This window comes from Gopherus flavomarginatus, chromosome 5, assembly GCF_025201925.1.
Source record: "Gopherus flavomarginatus isolate rGopFla2 chromosome 5, rGopFla2.mat.asm, whole genome shotgun sequence".
NCBI classification, from domain to species: Eukaryota; Metazoa; Chordata; order Testudines; family Testudinidae; genus Gopherus; species Gopherus flavomarginatus.
Window position 1 is genome coordinate 131,783,270 of NC_066621.1, and position 13,712 is coordinate 131,796,981.

Sequence of the window (13,712 nt, forward strand, 5' to 3'; positions counted from 1 at the left end):
AATTTCAAAGATTGGCTTTGTTGCTGTCTAAACATGTATTTTATGTATTTGTTTTTAAAAGCTCCAATTGAATGTTTTAGTTGTTTAGAGAATAAGTTAAAATATGTAAAACTAAAGGATCCATATCCACAATACCAAGACTTTTTCCTGTCCTCCTGGATCGGACCCAATCGCTCAGAATATAGATTGCCCGTTAGTTAACTCATCATGAAATAATAGGTTCCTCTGCAAACTACCCTGTATTTCTCAATCTATCTCTTCAGAAAAAGCCTTGCAGCATGTCAAAAAGTTAGCTGATCCAAATTTTATCAGACCATGGGTTAGAAGAGAGTTCCAGAGTTAAGGACCAGTCACAGAAAATGTCCTATCAGCAGCTCCCCCGTTTTTAAATCAGTATGTATTAGCTCAAGTGTTCTGCTGATTACAGCAGCAGTGGTTTCACACAGGGGCAGAGGTGGTCCATCCAGTAGCTGGAATCGCAAACATTTTGGCCCTCTATGTGTGCATTTGGATTAAAGACTCCATCTTATTTGCCCACAGGCCATGATTGTATTTGTGGATCCGAAAAACTTCCATTTGGAACTATACTCTACATTTTTCTGTCTTTGTCATGACCCTGAAGTGCCAGTCAGATACACTATGGCTATTGGCTTGTATGAAGTAAGTCCAGAAAGTTTCTTTGTTAGTACTTCAGATTTTTTTTTTGGCTTTTTAATATTTTATGTGGTTTTTATACTTGTCTGCTTAAATTGACATTTGTTATATTTTAACTATGGAGTGCCTCAGTGAGAAAGCTTTGGAAAATTTGCTAAAATTCTTCAGTTTATTGAAAGTCTTCTGGTTTATAATTATAATCCACTGCACACCTTTTAAATATGTTTTAAGGGACTGGAAATTTAACTAGAAGGAGATTGTCATTGATTTTGGTGAAGAAAGTTTTGGTATGGTGGATTAGGAGAACAGCAGATAGGAAAGACTCCAGAACAGGAAATTTAAGTAGTGTAAATAAACAGTATGGTCCAAGATTTTGGAGCCAAAGAGCCTGAGGACAGGAATTGGGAGAAATAACTGGGACTAAAGGAAATAATTCTTCTCCTCCTCCACCACCCCCCCACCCCATCCCAAACCAGTGGGGAGAGAGTAGATTCAAAAAAAGTGAGAAGGATGGTATGTGAGGGAGACATGAGTGAGAGAAAGCGAGAAAGGAATATGCTGCATTTGATCTGATTCTGCAGTCCTTCTCTAGAACTGTAGGATTTGGGGCTTAGTTGACAGTGTGTGGAAGCAAAACACTGATTGAATTTTAATATTAACAGAGTTAGAAAGTTACAGAAATGTAACAAGTATGTATATTATAATTAATTGCTTCGTTTTGTATAAGCTGCACTGTACTGTTTTATTAAATATATTAAATGAAGTGGTTTTATAGGTATTAATGATTTTTAAATGGAACTTATTGCACAAATGAATGTAAAATCGCCTTCCTCAATTTAATAATAATCCATACTCTTCAGATGGTCACTTTCATCCAAGGATTGCAGAGCTTTACTGTAAGCCTCAGAACAACTCAGGGCTCACTCTTATTATCCCTAGTTTATTAACGGGGGAGAATGAGGCGGAGAGGTTAAACAGTTTGTTGAAGGTGTTATGGTGAATTTCTAGTATAGTTAGAAATAAAACCAATGTGTCTTGACTCCCTGCTTTAACCTCTACACAACATTGCTGTAGAAGGAGATAATTGAAGCTAGTAGTGGGTATTGTATAACTAGCATATAATTCTGCAAAATCCTGTACTTCATGTCTCTACCCCTAGACACCTTTAAAATGATATTTGAATAAATAAAAGAAAATTATTTTAGCCCTGTAAAAAGGACTTGTGAGATTACACTTGAAATGTGTGCACAGTAGGGTATGTTAATGTGTTATTATCATGTCATCAGTGTAATTAGTCAGCCAAATGTCACACAGATATCAGTAATTTATGATGCTCACCTCTAGTTGGATATATTTTTGATTTAATATGTTCTGTAGCCATTTCCTAAAAGAAATTATATCCTTCCTCTTAGCTGGAGGTAAACAGATTATTAGCATGAGCTAAGAGAAACAAAGAAAATGATTAAAGAGTATCCAGTATTACCAGATTTATCCCACATGGCTGAGAAGTCAGATTTCTTGGCACTTTGCTCTTATTTGCTGCCATATGTTGTTATTGATTGTTTTAACATTGACATCAGGCTTACTGCAGAACTTTAAATGTGACTTGTGAATTCTAATCAAATGTGCCAGCAGCCTTGGAGTTTATGGAGTGAGAACCTCAAACAGCAAAGGTTAGAGAGGCTTAAGGCCCATAGCTGATGCCAAAACAATCTTTATTTCTTCAATTCAGCTCTCTGACCCAGTTACCTCTGTTACTGGAGCATGCAGCAGACTGTTATAAAAGCCCTGAATGTTTCTCTAAGTATTTGCAGGTCACCTTAAAAAACAACAACCCACCTTTGGAATATAAACATTAGAAAAGGAAGCGCTTGTTAGCCCAGTCTCAATGGCATGTTTAATAGTTATACAACAGCCCAGGTGTTCATTTTGCATGCTGTTATAAAAGCAATGTTATATGCTAATGGCAGGAAAATACATAACCTCAACAATTTTAAAGTGCATTTTGTGGATGTCAAAGATGTGTTCGGCATCCCTACGTCCATATTTCTAGTCAAACCGTACTGAAAAGTAAATGCAGCTATTTTAACTGGGGTATTTCCATGAAACTAAAGTGTGTTATAGTTTGTTTGTCTTACTGTCATTTTTTAGGTTGCTAAGCTTTTAGATTCGGGTGTGTATGTAATACATAAAGAACTGGTAACACTACTACAGGATGATTCATTGGAGGTAATATATTATTTGCTCTTTTTTATAGTTGGTTACATTAATAATGCTTACCAACAATAAAATAAACCAGTATAATGAATGATTGAAGTGAAAAGCTTTACTTTTGGTTCACATATTCTATAAAGATTCAAGGAGTCATCTTGGTGCCTTTGAAGGTGATGACTGTTGGAAAATAAAAGGGGAAAAAATAAGGGGGTATTTCAAGTCAATAACCCTCCCATTTTCATCATATTCAAAATTTGGTTGAACATGGTATAATTTATCAGAGGTGGCAGAAGCTCTCTTTGAGTGGATACATACATACAGGTCATACAGCAATCTAAGCATACTAAGCATGGAGAATGGGGAGAATCAAGGAGCAGGAGGAAGTCGGAGTGTCAGAGGAAGTCCAGGTAGGTACTCTGTATGGGGGGGAGGCGAAGTGGAGGTATCAGGATGGATGCTGTGCATGGAGAGTGGGGGATAGTTAGAGTGTCAAAGATAGGAGTGGGAGTAGGGTGAGGGCGCTCCTGGGGAATGAGAAGAGCTATAGGGATTTCGCTGGCATGGAGCAGCTGGCTCCGGGCTGGGAAGAGGGGGCCCAGTGGTTTGCACCAGAGGTGGCTGATCCCAGCCTAATCACCTGGTTTTCTACCTGCGCCCCAGACCAGTCCTTGGCCCTGCAGCAGCCACTTGAGCCCCTCCAGGTCTCACTCTTGCCTCTGCAGCCCTGGAGCCCTGCCTGGCTTGAGCTCACAAAACAACTTGCTTAAGGATATGCAGAGTCAGAAACATAGATCACAATAATATTTCCATTGCAGGGGACTAGCCCTCCCAACCCAGATTCCACTGCCCCTTAAACTTATCTAGATTGGTTAATTTATAAAATTGCATGTAAATCCATTCATTTTCAGGATACATAGATTATGGAGAGATTTCAAGTTTTTGGGTTATTTTTTCTTTCTCTGTCTGAACAGGATAGTGTTGTGATTAAGGGACAGGACTTGTAGAAAGGAGACCTAGATTTTTGTCCATGGTCTGGCACAGACTTTCTGCATGACTTTGGGCTACTTACGTAAATTTCATGTGCCTCAATTTCACCATGTGTAAAATACTTAACCATCTTGCAAAGATGTTGCGAGATTTTTGGTTCTCCATTGAAATGGCCAAATGATTAAATAAGAAAAAAGCAATTCAGTCCCAATGCAGTAAAATACTGAAGGAATTTCAACTCTCATCTTTAGCATGTGATTACTCCTTTTGACTTCAGTGGAATTATTTCAATATCTGGACCACTTTGTTTTGTATAGGGTCATTGGCCAAGATATTGAAAAATGAATATGGATTTTGGGTGCCGAGCTTGAGACACTTTAAAAGAGCCTGATTTTCATAGAGCAGGTTCTCAGCACTTCTGAAAATTAGGCCCCTTTAAGATGTCTTAAGTTGAGCACTCAAAAATTGAAGATCTAAAATCATCAGTCATCAATATAGGATTTGTCTCTACAGTATGTTTAATAGTGTTATTTCTAATCTAGTTTTAAATACCCCAAGCTTTCAATGATATGTTGTTCTGCATTTCCAGTGTATTATATTTTACTCTATCAAGCGCAGTTTGGCTAAAGCTGGATTAAAAAAGAGTTTTAAGTTTTGTCTGGCAAAAATTGTCCAAAATACATTTATTTGCTTTTATATCTGATAAAGTTCTTACTAAACTGTCTTGCGAAACTACAGAGGAACATGGAAAGATATTTACATTTTAATATTTTATATTGTGAATACTTTGGTTTAAAAGATCTGACTGTATTATGGGTATGATCTTAGTAACTTTATCAGAACAAATAATGGGACCTGATTCTCCTTTCATTTATGTTGGTGTAAAAGAGTAGTAACACCACTGAAATCAGTAGGGACTTACCAGTGTCACACTTGTGCAAGAGAAGAATCAGGCCAAGTCAGTTTACAAACATGATTAATCCAACATTTCTTTAAATAGGTATTAGATGCACTGATAAGTCACCTTCCTGAAATTCTTGAACTTATGACTACTGGAGGAGAAAACAGTGGATCAGAAAGCAAGGTAAGCAACCTGTGTTTTGTAGTTTAGTTCTAAACATGAAGGAGGTTAGTACTAAAGTTGTTTCACATATGTAACGCTCATTGAAATCACTGAGCCCTGGTCTACACTACGAGTTTAGGTCGAATTTAGCAGTGTTAGATTTAACCCTGCACCCATCCACATGACAAAGCCATTTTTGTCGATTTAAAGGGCTCTTAAAATGGATTTCTGTACTCCTCCCTTATGAGGGGATAGCGCTTAAATCGACCCTACTGGGTCGAATTTGGGGTAGTGTGGACGCAATTCAACGGTATTGGCCTCCAGGAGCTATCCCTGAGTGCTCCATTGTGACCACTCTGGACAGCACTCTCAACTAAGATGCACTGGCCAGGTAGACAGGAAAAGCCCCGCGAACTTTTGAATTTCATTTCCTGTTTGGCCAGCGTGGTGAGCTGATCAGCACAGGTGACCATGCAGAGCTCATCAGCACACGTGACCATGGAGTCCCAGAATCGCAAAAGAGCTCCATCATGGACCGAACGGGAGGTATAGGATCTGATCGCTGTATGAGGAGATGAATCCATGCTATCTGAACTCCGTTCCAAAAGATGAAATGCCGGAATATTTGAAAAAATCTCCAAGGGCATGAAGGACAGAGGTTATAACAGGGACCCACAGCAGTGTCGCATGAAACTTAAGGAGCTCAGGCAAGCCTACCAGAGAAGCAAACAGCCGCTCCCGGTCACAGCCCCAGACATGCCGCTTCTATGATGACCTGCATGCTGTTCTAGGGGGTTCCCCTACAACTACCCCACCCCTGTGCTTCCCTCCTCCCCCACCCCTCCTGGGCTACCTTGGCAGTTATCCTCCCATTTGTGTGATGAATTAATAAAGAATGCATGAATTTGAAACAACAATGACTTTATTACCTCTGCAAGTGGAGATCAAAGTGGGGAGGGGAGGGCGGTTGATTTACAGGGAAGTAGAGTGAACCAGGGGGGCAGGATTCCATCAAGGAGAAATAAACAGAACTTTCACACCATAACCTGGGCAGTCATGAAACTGGTTTTCAAAGCTTCTCTGATGCACAGAACGCCCTGCTGTGCTCTTCTAACTGCCCTGGTGTGTGGCTGCATGTAATCAGTAGCCTGGTGATTTGCCTCAACCTCCCGCCTCGCCATAAACATCTCCCCCTTACTCTCACAGATATTGTGGAGCACACAGCAAGCAGTAATAACGATGGGAATATTGGTTTCTAACCGAGTCAGTAAACTATGCCAGCGAGCTTTTAAATGTCCAAATGCACATTCTACCACCATTATGCACTTGCTCAGTCTATAGTTGAACTGCTCCTTACTACTGTCCAGGCTTCATGAGCCACAGGAGCAAGAGGATAGACTGGGGTACGTGCGACTGCACGGTGCTGCCGACTAGGAGAGCAGCCTGAGGCAGAAGCCTCCAGCTGGCATGATATTCCAGGCAGGATTGAATCTCCGTTAGACGAATCTTAAAGAAGAGATTGACCTGGAGTCATTCCCATTTTTGTCCGAGGCCGGCCAGGAGCACCCGTGTCTGCCCAGGTGCCCCCGACCAACCTAACCGATGTCGGCCAGAAGCACTCACGGGACAACGATGGTTAGCAGTCCTATTGCACGGTCTGCCATCTGCAAGGCAAGGCAAGGGGATGCTGCTGTGTAGCACTGCAGTGTTGCGTCTGCCAGCAGAACCCAGGGGACATATGGTGACAGTGAGCTGAGCAGGCTCCATGCTTGCCGTGGTATGTCGTCTGCACGGGTAACCCAGAAAAAAAAGGCGAGAAACGATTTTTTGCTGTTGCTTTCACAGGGGGGTGGAGGGGGTGCTGAAGACATGTACCCAGAACCACCCGCAGCAATGTTTGTGCCTCATCAAGCATTGGGAGCTCAACCCAGAATTCCAATGGGCAGCGGAGACTACAGGAACTGTGGGATAGCTACCACAGTGCAACGCTCCGAAAGTCGACGCTAGCCTCAGTACTGTGGACGCACACTGCTGACTTAATGCGCTTAGTGGGGACACACACAGTCGACTGTATCAAATCGATTTCTAAAAAATTGACTTCTATTAAATCGACCTAATTTCGTAGTGTAGACATACCCTGAGAGTCTGTTTTCAGAAGGACTATGGGACCAGATCCTGACTCTGATAAAACTGCAAACAGACATTTGTATTTGTTTGTTTGTTTATATACATATCAAGAGAGAGAGATAATTATATAGATATGTAACATCTATACAATGCAAACATTTTCAGTTTACATATGCCTTCTGTCTGAATAAATAACCACAAAGTTTCCAAAAGGGATCAGATTTTCAAACATAGTTGCTAAGTTGCATCTAAGTTGTGCAATTGCATCTTTATGGTTTCATAGTCAAAGTAGTTGCATATGTCTAATAGTGATTTGTATGCACATCTGGGTAACTTCGTGTAGAACTGCCCTTTCAGACAGTTAATCCTTTTAGGAGGAATGATGGCCTTGTGATTAGGGTACTGAACAAGTACGTGGGAAACCCGGGTTCTACTCCCAGCTCTGCCATGTACTCCCTCTGTGATCATGGGCAAATGCCTCCATTTTCCCATCTGTAAAATGGGGATGATACTACCCTACCTCATGGGCATGCTGTGAGTACAAATTTATTAATGTAGGGAGGTGATCAGCTTGTCCATTGCTGTGGGGCTATACAACAACATGATTGGATGAATGGGTTTTGCATGTGCAAAAACACAGGCTATCATCTTAAAATAGAAACAAATCAGTCTTGCAGATTTCTAAATTAACATAATTTTAGGCTTCAATTAATACTTTGTCATAACGACTTGAGCTGTTAAATTTTTAATGTTTTTATTTTATATTTTTAGTTATTGACTGTCCCTGACTTGATTCCGGCACTAACGACTGCGGAACAGAGAGCAGCAACTTCTTTAAAATGGAGAACTCATGAGAAGTTACTACAAAAATATGCGTGCCTGCCCCATATCATATCAAGTGATCAGATTTATTATCGTTTTTTGCACAGAATGTTGACAATCATTATGACAAATGTGAGCCCCAAGCTCTCTCTATCTCTCTTCTATTGTTTTCGTATTTGTTTCTGATGCTTTAGAATGACTAATGCAATATAAATAATACTTTTATGTACTATTTATCTTATTTAAAATTAGTATTTATTATATTATCTTCTATAGAACAAAGTTAGGTTATTCACCAGTTTTATCACATAAGACTAAGAAAATGCTCAAAGAATCTCCCCTCCCCCCAACACACCTTTCATAGGAAAAGTTGGATTTAATTAACATTTCATGAAATTGTCATGCATTCTTTTCTGGATTTCCCTTCCAATGCCATTGCTGATTCTCAATGTTTTTTTGTGAATCAAAATTTTCTCCTCTGAAAAATGACTCTTTTGCTTGATCCTTTAGCTTCCTTTCTATTACACTCTTTCTTATGTGACATTTAATTCCATGGAGGAAGAGTACTGTAAAAGAGCAGCAGTTGTTGTTGTTTATTTTTGGTAGCACCACTAGTGTGCTAAGTGATTTCCCAAAACAGTAGAAAGTTCAGTTCCTATACTTAGGAGCTTAAACACAAAAAAAGGGATGAAGAGAGAGAGAAAGTGGGTAAACTATATAAATAAAAGGTCAAAATTGATGAGCCCAATTCACCATTGCGTTACTCCAGTTTTACACCAGTGATATGCTAGTGATTTCTGTGGAGTAATGCAATGGTAAATCAGGCCTCATATTGCTTACTAGCAATAATAGGAGACAAAATGTGCATGACAGTTAAATTATTTTAGTTAAAACTAATATATTTTTAAAATAAAAGGATGTGGGAGATCTTTATTATTTTCACACACTGGGACATATGAATAAAATATGAATGGTAAACTTTTTGCAGTGGCATGACCTACTTCAATGTGAATATTTGGTAACTGTATAAAAAACTGACCCGTAAACATTGGTTGTCGGAAAATGGAAAATGAATGCAAGAAAAGCAAAATATTTTTAGTTTTCACCCAATAACCAAAATATTTCAGTTTGGTATGCTACTGTGCTGCTTCATGAGAGCTGTAGTTCAGTTGCTTCATGCTCCCAGTCTCCTCTCCTGTCCAGGCTCCTTGGTCGGACTACATATCTTATTATGCACCATTGTCTTCCGTCTTGGTGAGAGAAGGCAGTACATTATGGGAATACCACAGCCATGATGTATCATGGATTATGAAGTCCAGCTGGGGAGCTCAGCCACAAGAGGAGAATGAGGACGTGAGGCAACTGAACTACAGCTCCCATGAGGTATTGCAGTATCATATCCGAATCCAGATATTTTGGATTTGGGCTGAAAATGTTTTGGTTTTAAGAATTTTTTTTTAACAAAAAAAAATCATTTTTTTTCTGCAGAAAGCTATCACTTTTCATGATTCTTTTTTGTGCATCTTAAAGTTAAGCATGTGCCTGAGTGCTTTACTTGAATAAGGATAGAATTAAACATGCTTAAGTGCTTTTTTGGATCATGGATAAGACTACATTTATGTCACAGAGGTCATGGAAGTCACGAAATCCCTGACTTCCAGAGATCTCCATGACATTCTCTGCTTCAGCCTCAGGGGCTGTGGCACTCTGGAGCTGGCAACCAGTGGGTTCTTGACAGGGTTCCAGTGACAGGCCGACAGCGGCAACAGGTAACTGGGCGGGAGGGGCGCTGCAAGGTTCCAGCACAGGTGACAGACTCCTGAGGGGGCCCTCATCAGAGTTCCAGCAACAGGAGACAGCCTCGTGTGGGGAGTGGGGGATGCCTCAGGTGAGTGGCTGAAGGTGTCCCATTTTTTCTTTGGGAAATATGGTCATCCTGCAGCTCCTAGCTGCCCTGGGCAGATGGCCCCCCATCCTGAAACTTCCATCTGCCACAAGTGGAGGGGATCCCCACAGCTCCCAGCTACCACAGTGGCAGGGGAAACCATGGAGCTGCAGCAGCAAAAGTCATAGACAGGTCACGGCTTCTATGAATTTTTGTTTATTGCCTGTGACCTGTCCATGACTTTTACTAAAAATAACCATGACAAAATCTTTGCCTTAATCATGGGCCAAAATTGTAGGTCTGTAAATACTACACACATCAGGAGCCATGCAGACCCACAAAAACTGAAATCAAAATGCAATATACAGTAAGTTATTGTCTACATGCACCTAGAGCACAATACAGGTTCAGTGTTAAACATTCAGACTTTTTTAACCATCTGAGTTTGTTCCTAAATTTTATAGAGCCAAATTTTTTCAACCAGCTATGCCTATAAGTTATTGTTTGGCTGTTATCAGTCTGAAAAGTGACAATTATTTGAATTAAAGAAGAGGTTTAATTAAATATTAATGGAGTCTATTTGTAAAAATACTTGATCTGAGTAGATATTAAAAAGCATTTCAACTTGAAATGTAATATCTGGTAACTTTAATGTAGAATATATTGCAAGGGGAAAAAAGGAAAATAAAACCACATTCCAAAATATCACACTTTCAGAAGGAACCTGATGAAGAGTTGTCCTTTTTTCTGTTGTGGTTGATAGTGTGTCCAGAAGTACCTATACATGCCTTTAGATGTTTAACTCTATTTCCTGTTTCTTTTAAGAATGTTCTCCCTGTCCAAAAAGCAGCTGCTCGAACTCTCTGTGTTTATTTACGCTATAATCGCAAACAAGAACAGAGGCATGAAGTCATTCAGAAATTGATTGAACGTAAGCAGTAATTTTTTCTTAATTACTTTATGAGAAGCAAATTAATTCTGGTAAATGAAAAGGAGATGGTGTTTAGGGTTGTACTCTGTAACCATATTCAGAAGACATATGAGACTACCAGTTTGGCCCACAGTGTCATCAGATAACACGTGTGAATATGTACCACAGCTATGCAAAGTACTCAGCAGGAAGAGTCTATGCAGGAAATTTACGATATGCTGAAAAATCCAGTAAAGCACACTGCTGGAATTCAATATTTTTAGTTAAAGGTGCTGTGTTATACAAAGCACAGTTTTTCTAGAGGCTGCATTTTAAAAAGTGCTGAATGATACGTTTTCTGAAAAATGAATAATTTATAGAGGATTTAAATAATTTAAAAGCAGCTGACAAGTTTGACCTACTGATATGTACCATAGTTCCTCAAAAATTGCATAGAAGGATGAAAAACCCTCATTAATGATCCTTAGTATTTACACAACTCTAGCTTCATGCTCCTGATATGTAGCGTGAAATGCATGAGTTTCTGTTCCATGTACCAGCTGTGTCACTTGGTAGTTCTTACGTTTCAGTGGACTAATCAAACACAGAGGATGAAATCCTGGCCCCTGTTGAAATCAGTGGCAAAACTGCACTGTCTTCAGTGGGGTCAGGATTTCAACCAGAGAGTGAGTGCTGGGGTTTGTGAGTTTATTGACCCCAACACAGCCCTTAAAATCACTTTCTATCTCAGGCTAATCTTTGAGACTTGATCTGTTTCAATCTGAAAACTTTACAGATAACCTTTTTGGGGTTTATTTTCCAGAGCTGGGCCAAGGAAAAAGTTACTGGAACAGACTTCGTTTTTTAGACACCTGTGAATTCATTATGGAACTGTTTTCCAAATCATTCTTCTGTAAATATTTCTTTCTACCTGTGCTTGAGCTTACCCACGATCCAGTAGCAAATGTGAGGTATTGTACCAATTGTATGAAATCTTATATGAAAAAAAACAACCCTATTCATTTCATGGTGTATATTAATATAATATTAAATGGCTTCTTTAAATAAGTTGAGTAACAGGGCTAAGATTTTCTATGATCGTTTAAAAGAAAAAGAGGATTATAAAACATCCAGAAGAACATGGTATGATAGGACGCAAAAGCATGGTTTTTATAAAGTTAAATTTTGCCTATTAATCTACTACAGCATGTTAACATAATAGTGGTTAGAGGAGGACCATATGATATCATTTATTTGTACTTTTACAAAGAACTTTATAGGTCTATTAAAGAAATTAGATGCCTGATTCAAGACCCATTAAAATGAATGGGAGTCTCTCCCATTGAATTAATTGAACTTCGGATCAGACCTCAGTTGTCATAATATGAAGGCTAAAGTACTGATTCAAATTAGAAAATATCTAGGACAGAAAAAAATAGGAATAAATTATCAATTTTCAACATAAAAGATTCACTGTGGGGTGGCTGCAGGTTCTGTGGATGGATCTTTATTGTTTAATACTTTTGTTAATGATCTGAAAGAGAACTGAACAGTGCAGTAGTGAAATTTGTGTCAATCACAAAGTTATTTAAGTTAATCAAGACGAGAAGACTGTGAGGAACCTCAGAAGGAGTTAACAAAGTTAAGTGTCAGCAGAACGGCAGATAAAATTTATTGATGACAAATACAGCTTTTGTTTTAAAAAAGACACATTCTATAATCCATTGGAATATAAAAATAAAACCTAAATATTAAACGTGAAATAATTTCTCTTTGAATGTTGGGCATATTATTTTTTTACATTATGTATAAAGTTTTACACGTGTACCTAGGGTTGTGTAAAAATTATATTATTCTGATATATTGTATATTTGAGAAACAGTGATCATATAAAAACACTCTCATTTGAAAAAATACTAACTCCGAATGTATGTGCAAAAGAGGGCACAGTTAAGGTTGCACAAACAGTCTTATCTTTGTCATGTCCAAACTTTAGAGTATTTCACTTTGCAACCTTAATATTCTTTTAATATAGTTTTTGTATGAGAATGGTGTAGTGAAGATAGTGGAACTTCTGGTTACTCTTACCACTAATACAGGAACAAATGGATATTCAGTGGAATTAAAATGCAACAGATTTACCACTGATAAAAAGGAAATACATTTTACAGAATGCATCAGTAGCCATTGTCACAAGTTATCAGCATGGCCAAAAGCTTAACAGGATTCACAGAAATGAATATGGATATTGAGAGCATCAACAGTTGTATCAGTATGCTAAAAATAAATAGTGATTTAAAACCTCATATATCCTGGCATAAATCAGCTACTAGTGGGATTAAGTAAAAACTTCCTCTGTGGACATCTTAATCCATAATTTTCTTCTTGGGGTTTATTTTAACTTTCTCTCAAACATCTGGCACTGGCCATTCCCAGAGCCAGAATACTAGACTAGATTGCCCATTGACCAGATGTGATACGGCATTTTTTATATTTCTACTCTCATATTTCAGTACATACACAGTGTTTCAGATTCCACATTTTTGTACTGATGGCATTATAGAAAATGTTTTGAGGGTTGTAAATATGTTAGTTTTCTATATCTGAAGAGCTGTTTGAACATAAGGACATTTTGCTTCCTGTATTTATATTTATTTCTTTAATCAAACTGAATTTATATTATGAAATCAGAGAATCATTGAAGAAAACTGAAAAATATTAAATTTGCTGTTTTGAGAAAATGGCCTTGAAAATTTAGTTTCATAGCTGACAAGGTACAGCTTTGTGTATATGGTTCCATTACAATAAAACTCTTTCTTTAAAGAGTCTCTGCAGGCATTTTCTACTGTGTAAAATTGAGCTTAATTATTTTAGAAATATATTAACAGTTTCATGCAGCATAGTAAGCCATTATGGAGAACAGTACTGGAAAGCCTATTAAATACTTTATAGAATTTTGAATGTTCAGTGATATTGTATCAGACAGTCACAACTTTACCATTTCTGTGTGAGCACCTGCAAAACTGCTAGGAGTCAGAAGTGCAGCCACA

General features: G+C 38.5%; 1 protein-coding gene across 3 annotated transcripts in view; it reads left to right on the plus strand.

Annotated features, from left to right (window-relative positions):
• The window catches only part of PPP4R4 (protein phosphatase 4 regulatory subunit 4), a 123,408-nt gene that overhangs the window by 82,498 nt on the left and 27,198 nt on the right, over window positions 1–13,712 (plus strand). For all 3 annotated transcript variants that reach the window (XM_050954463.1, XM_050954464.1, XM_050954466.1), the window contains 6 exons: window positions 541–660; window positions 2,806–2,883; window positions 4,856–4,939; window positions 7,817–7,999; window positions 10,578–10,683; window positions 11,486–11,633. In XM_050954463.1, the coding sequence (XP_050810420.1) occupies window positions 541–660; window positions 2,806–2,883; window positions 4,856–4,939; window positions 7,817–7,999; window positions 10,578–10,683; window positions 11,486–11,633 (719 nt within the window). The remainder of the gene's footprint in view (window positions 1–540; window positions 661–2,805; window positions 2,884–4,855; window positions 4,940–7,816; window positions 8,000–10,577; window positions 10,684–11,485; window positions 11,634–13,712) is intronic.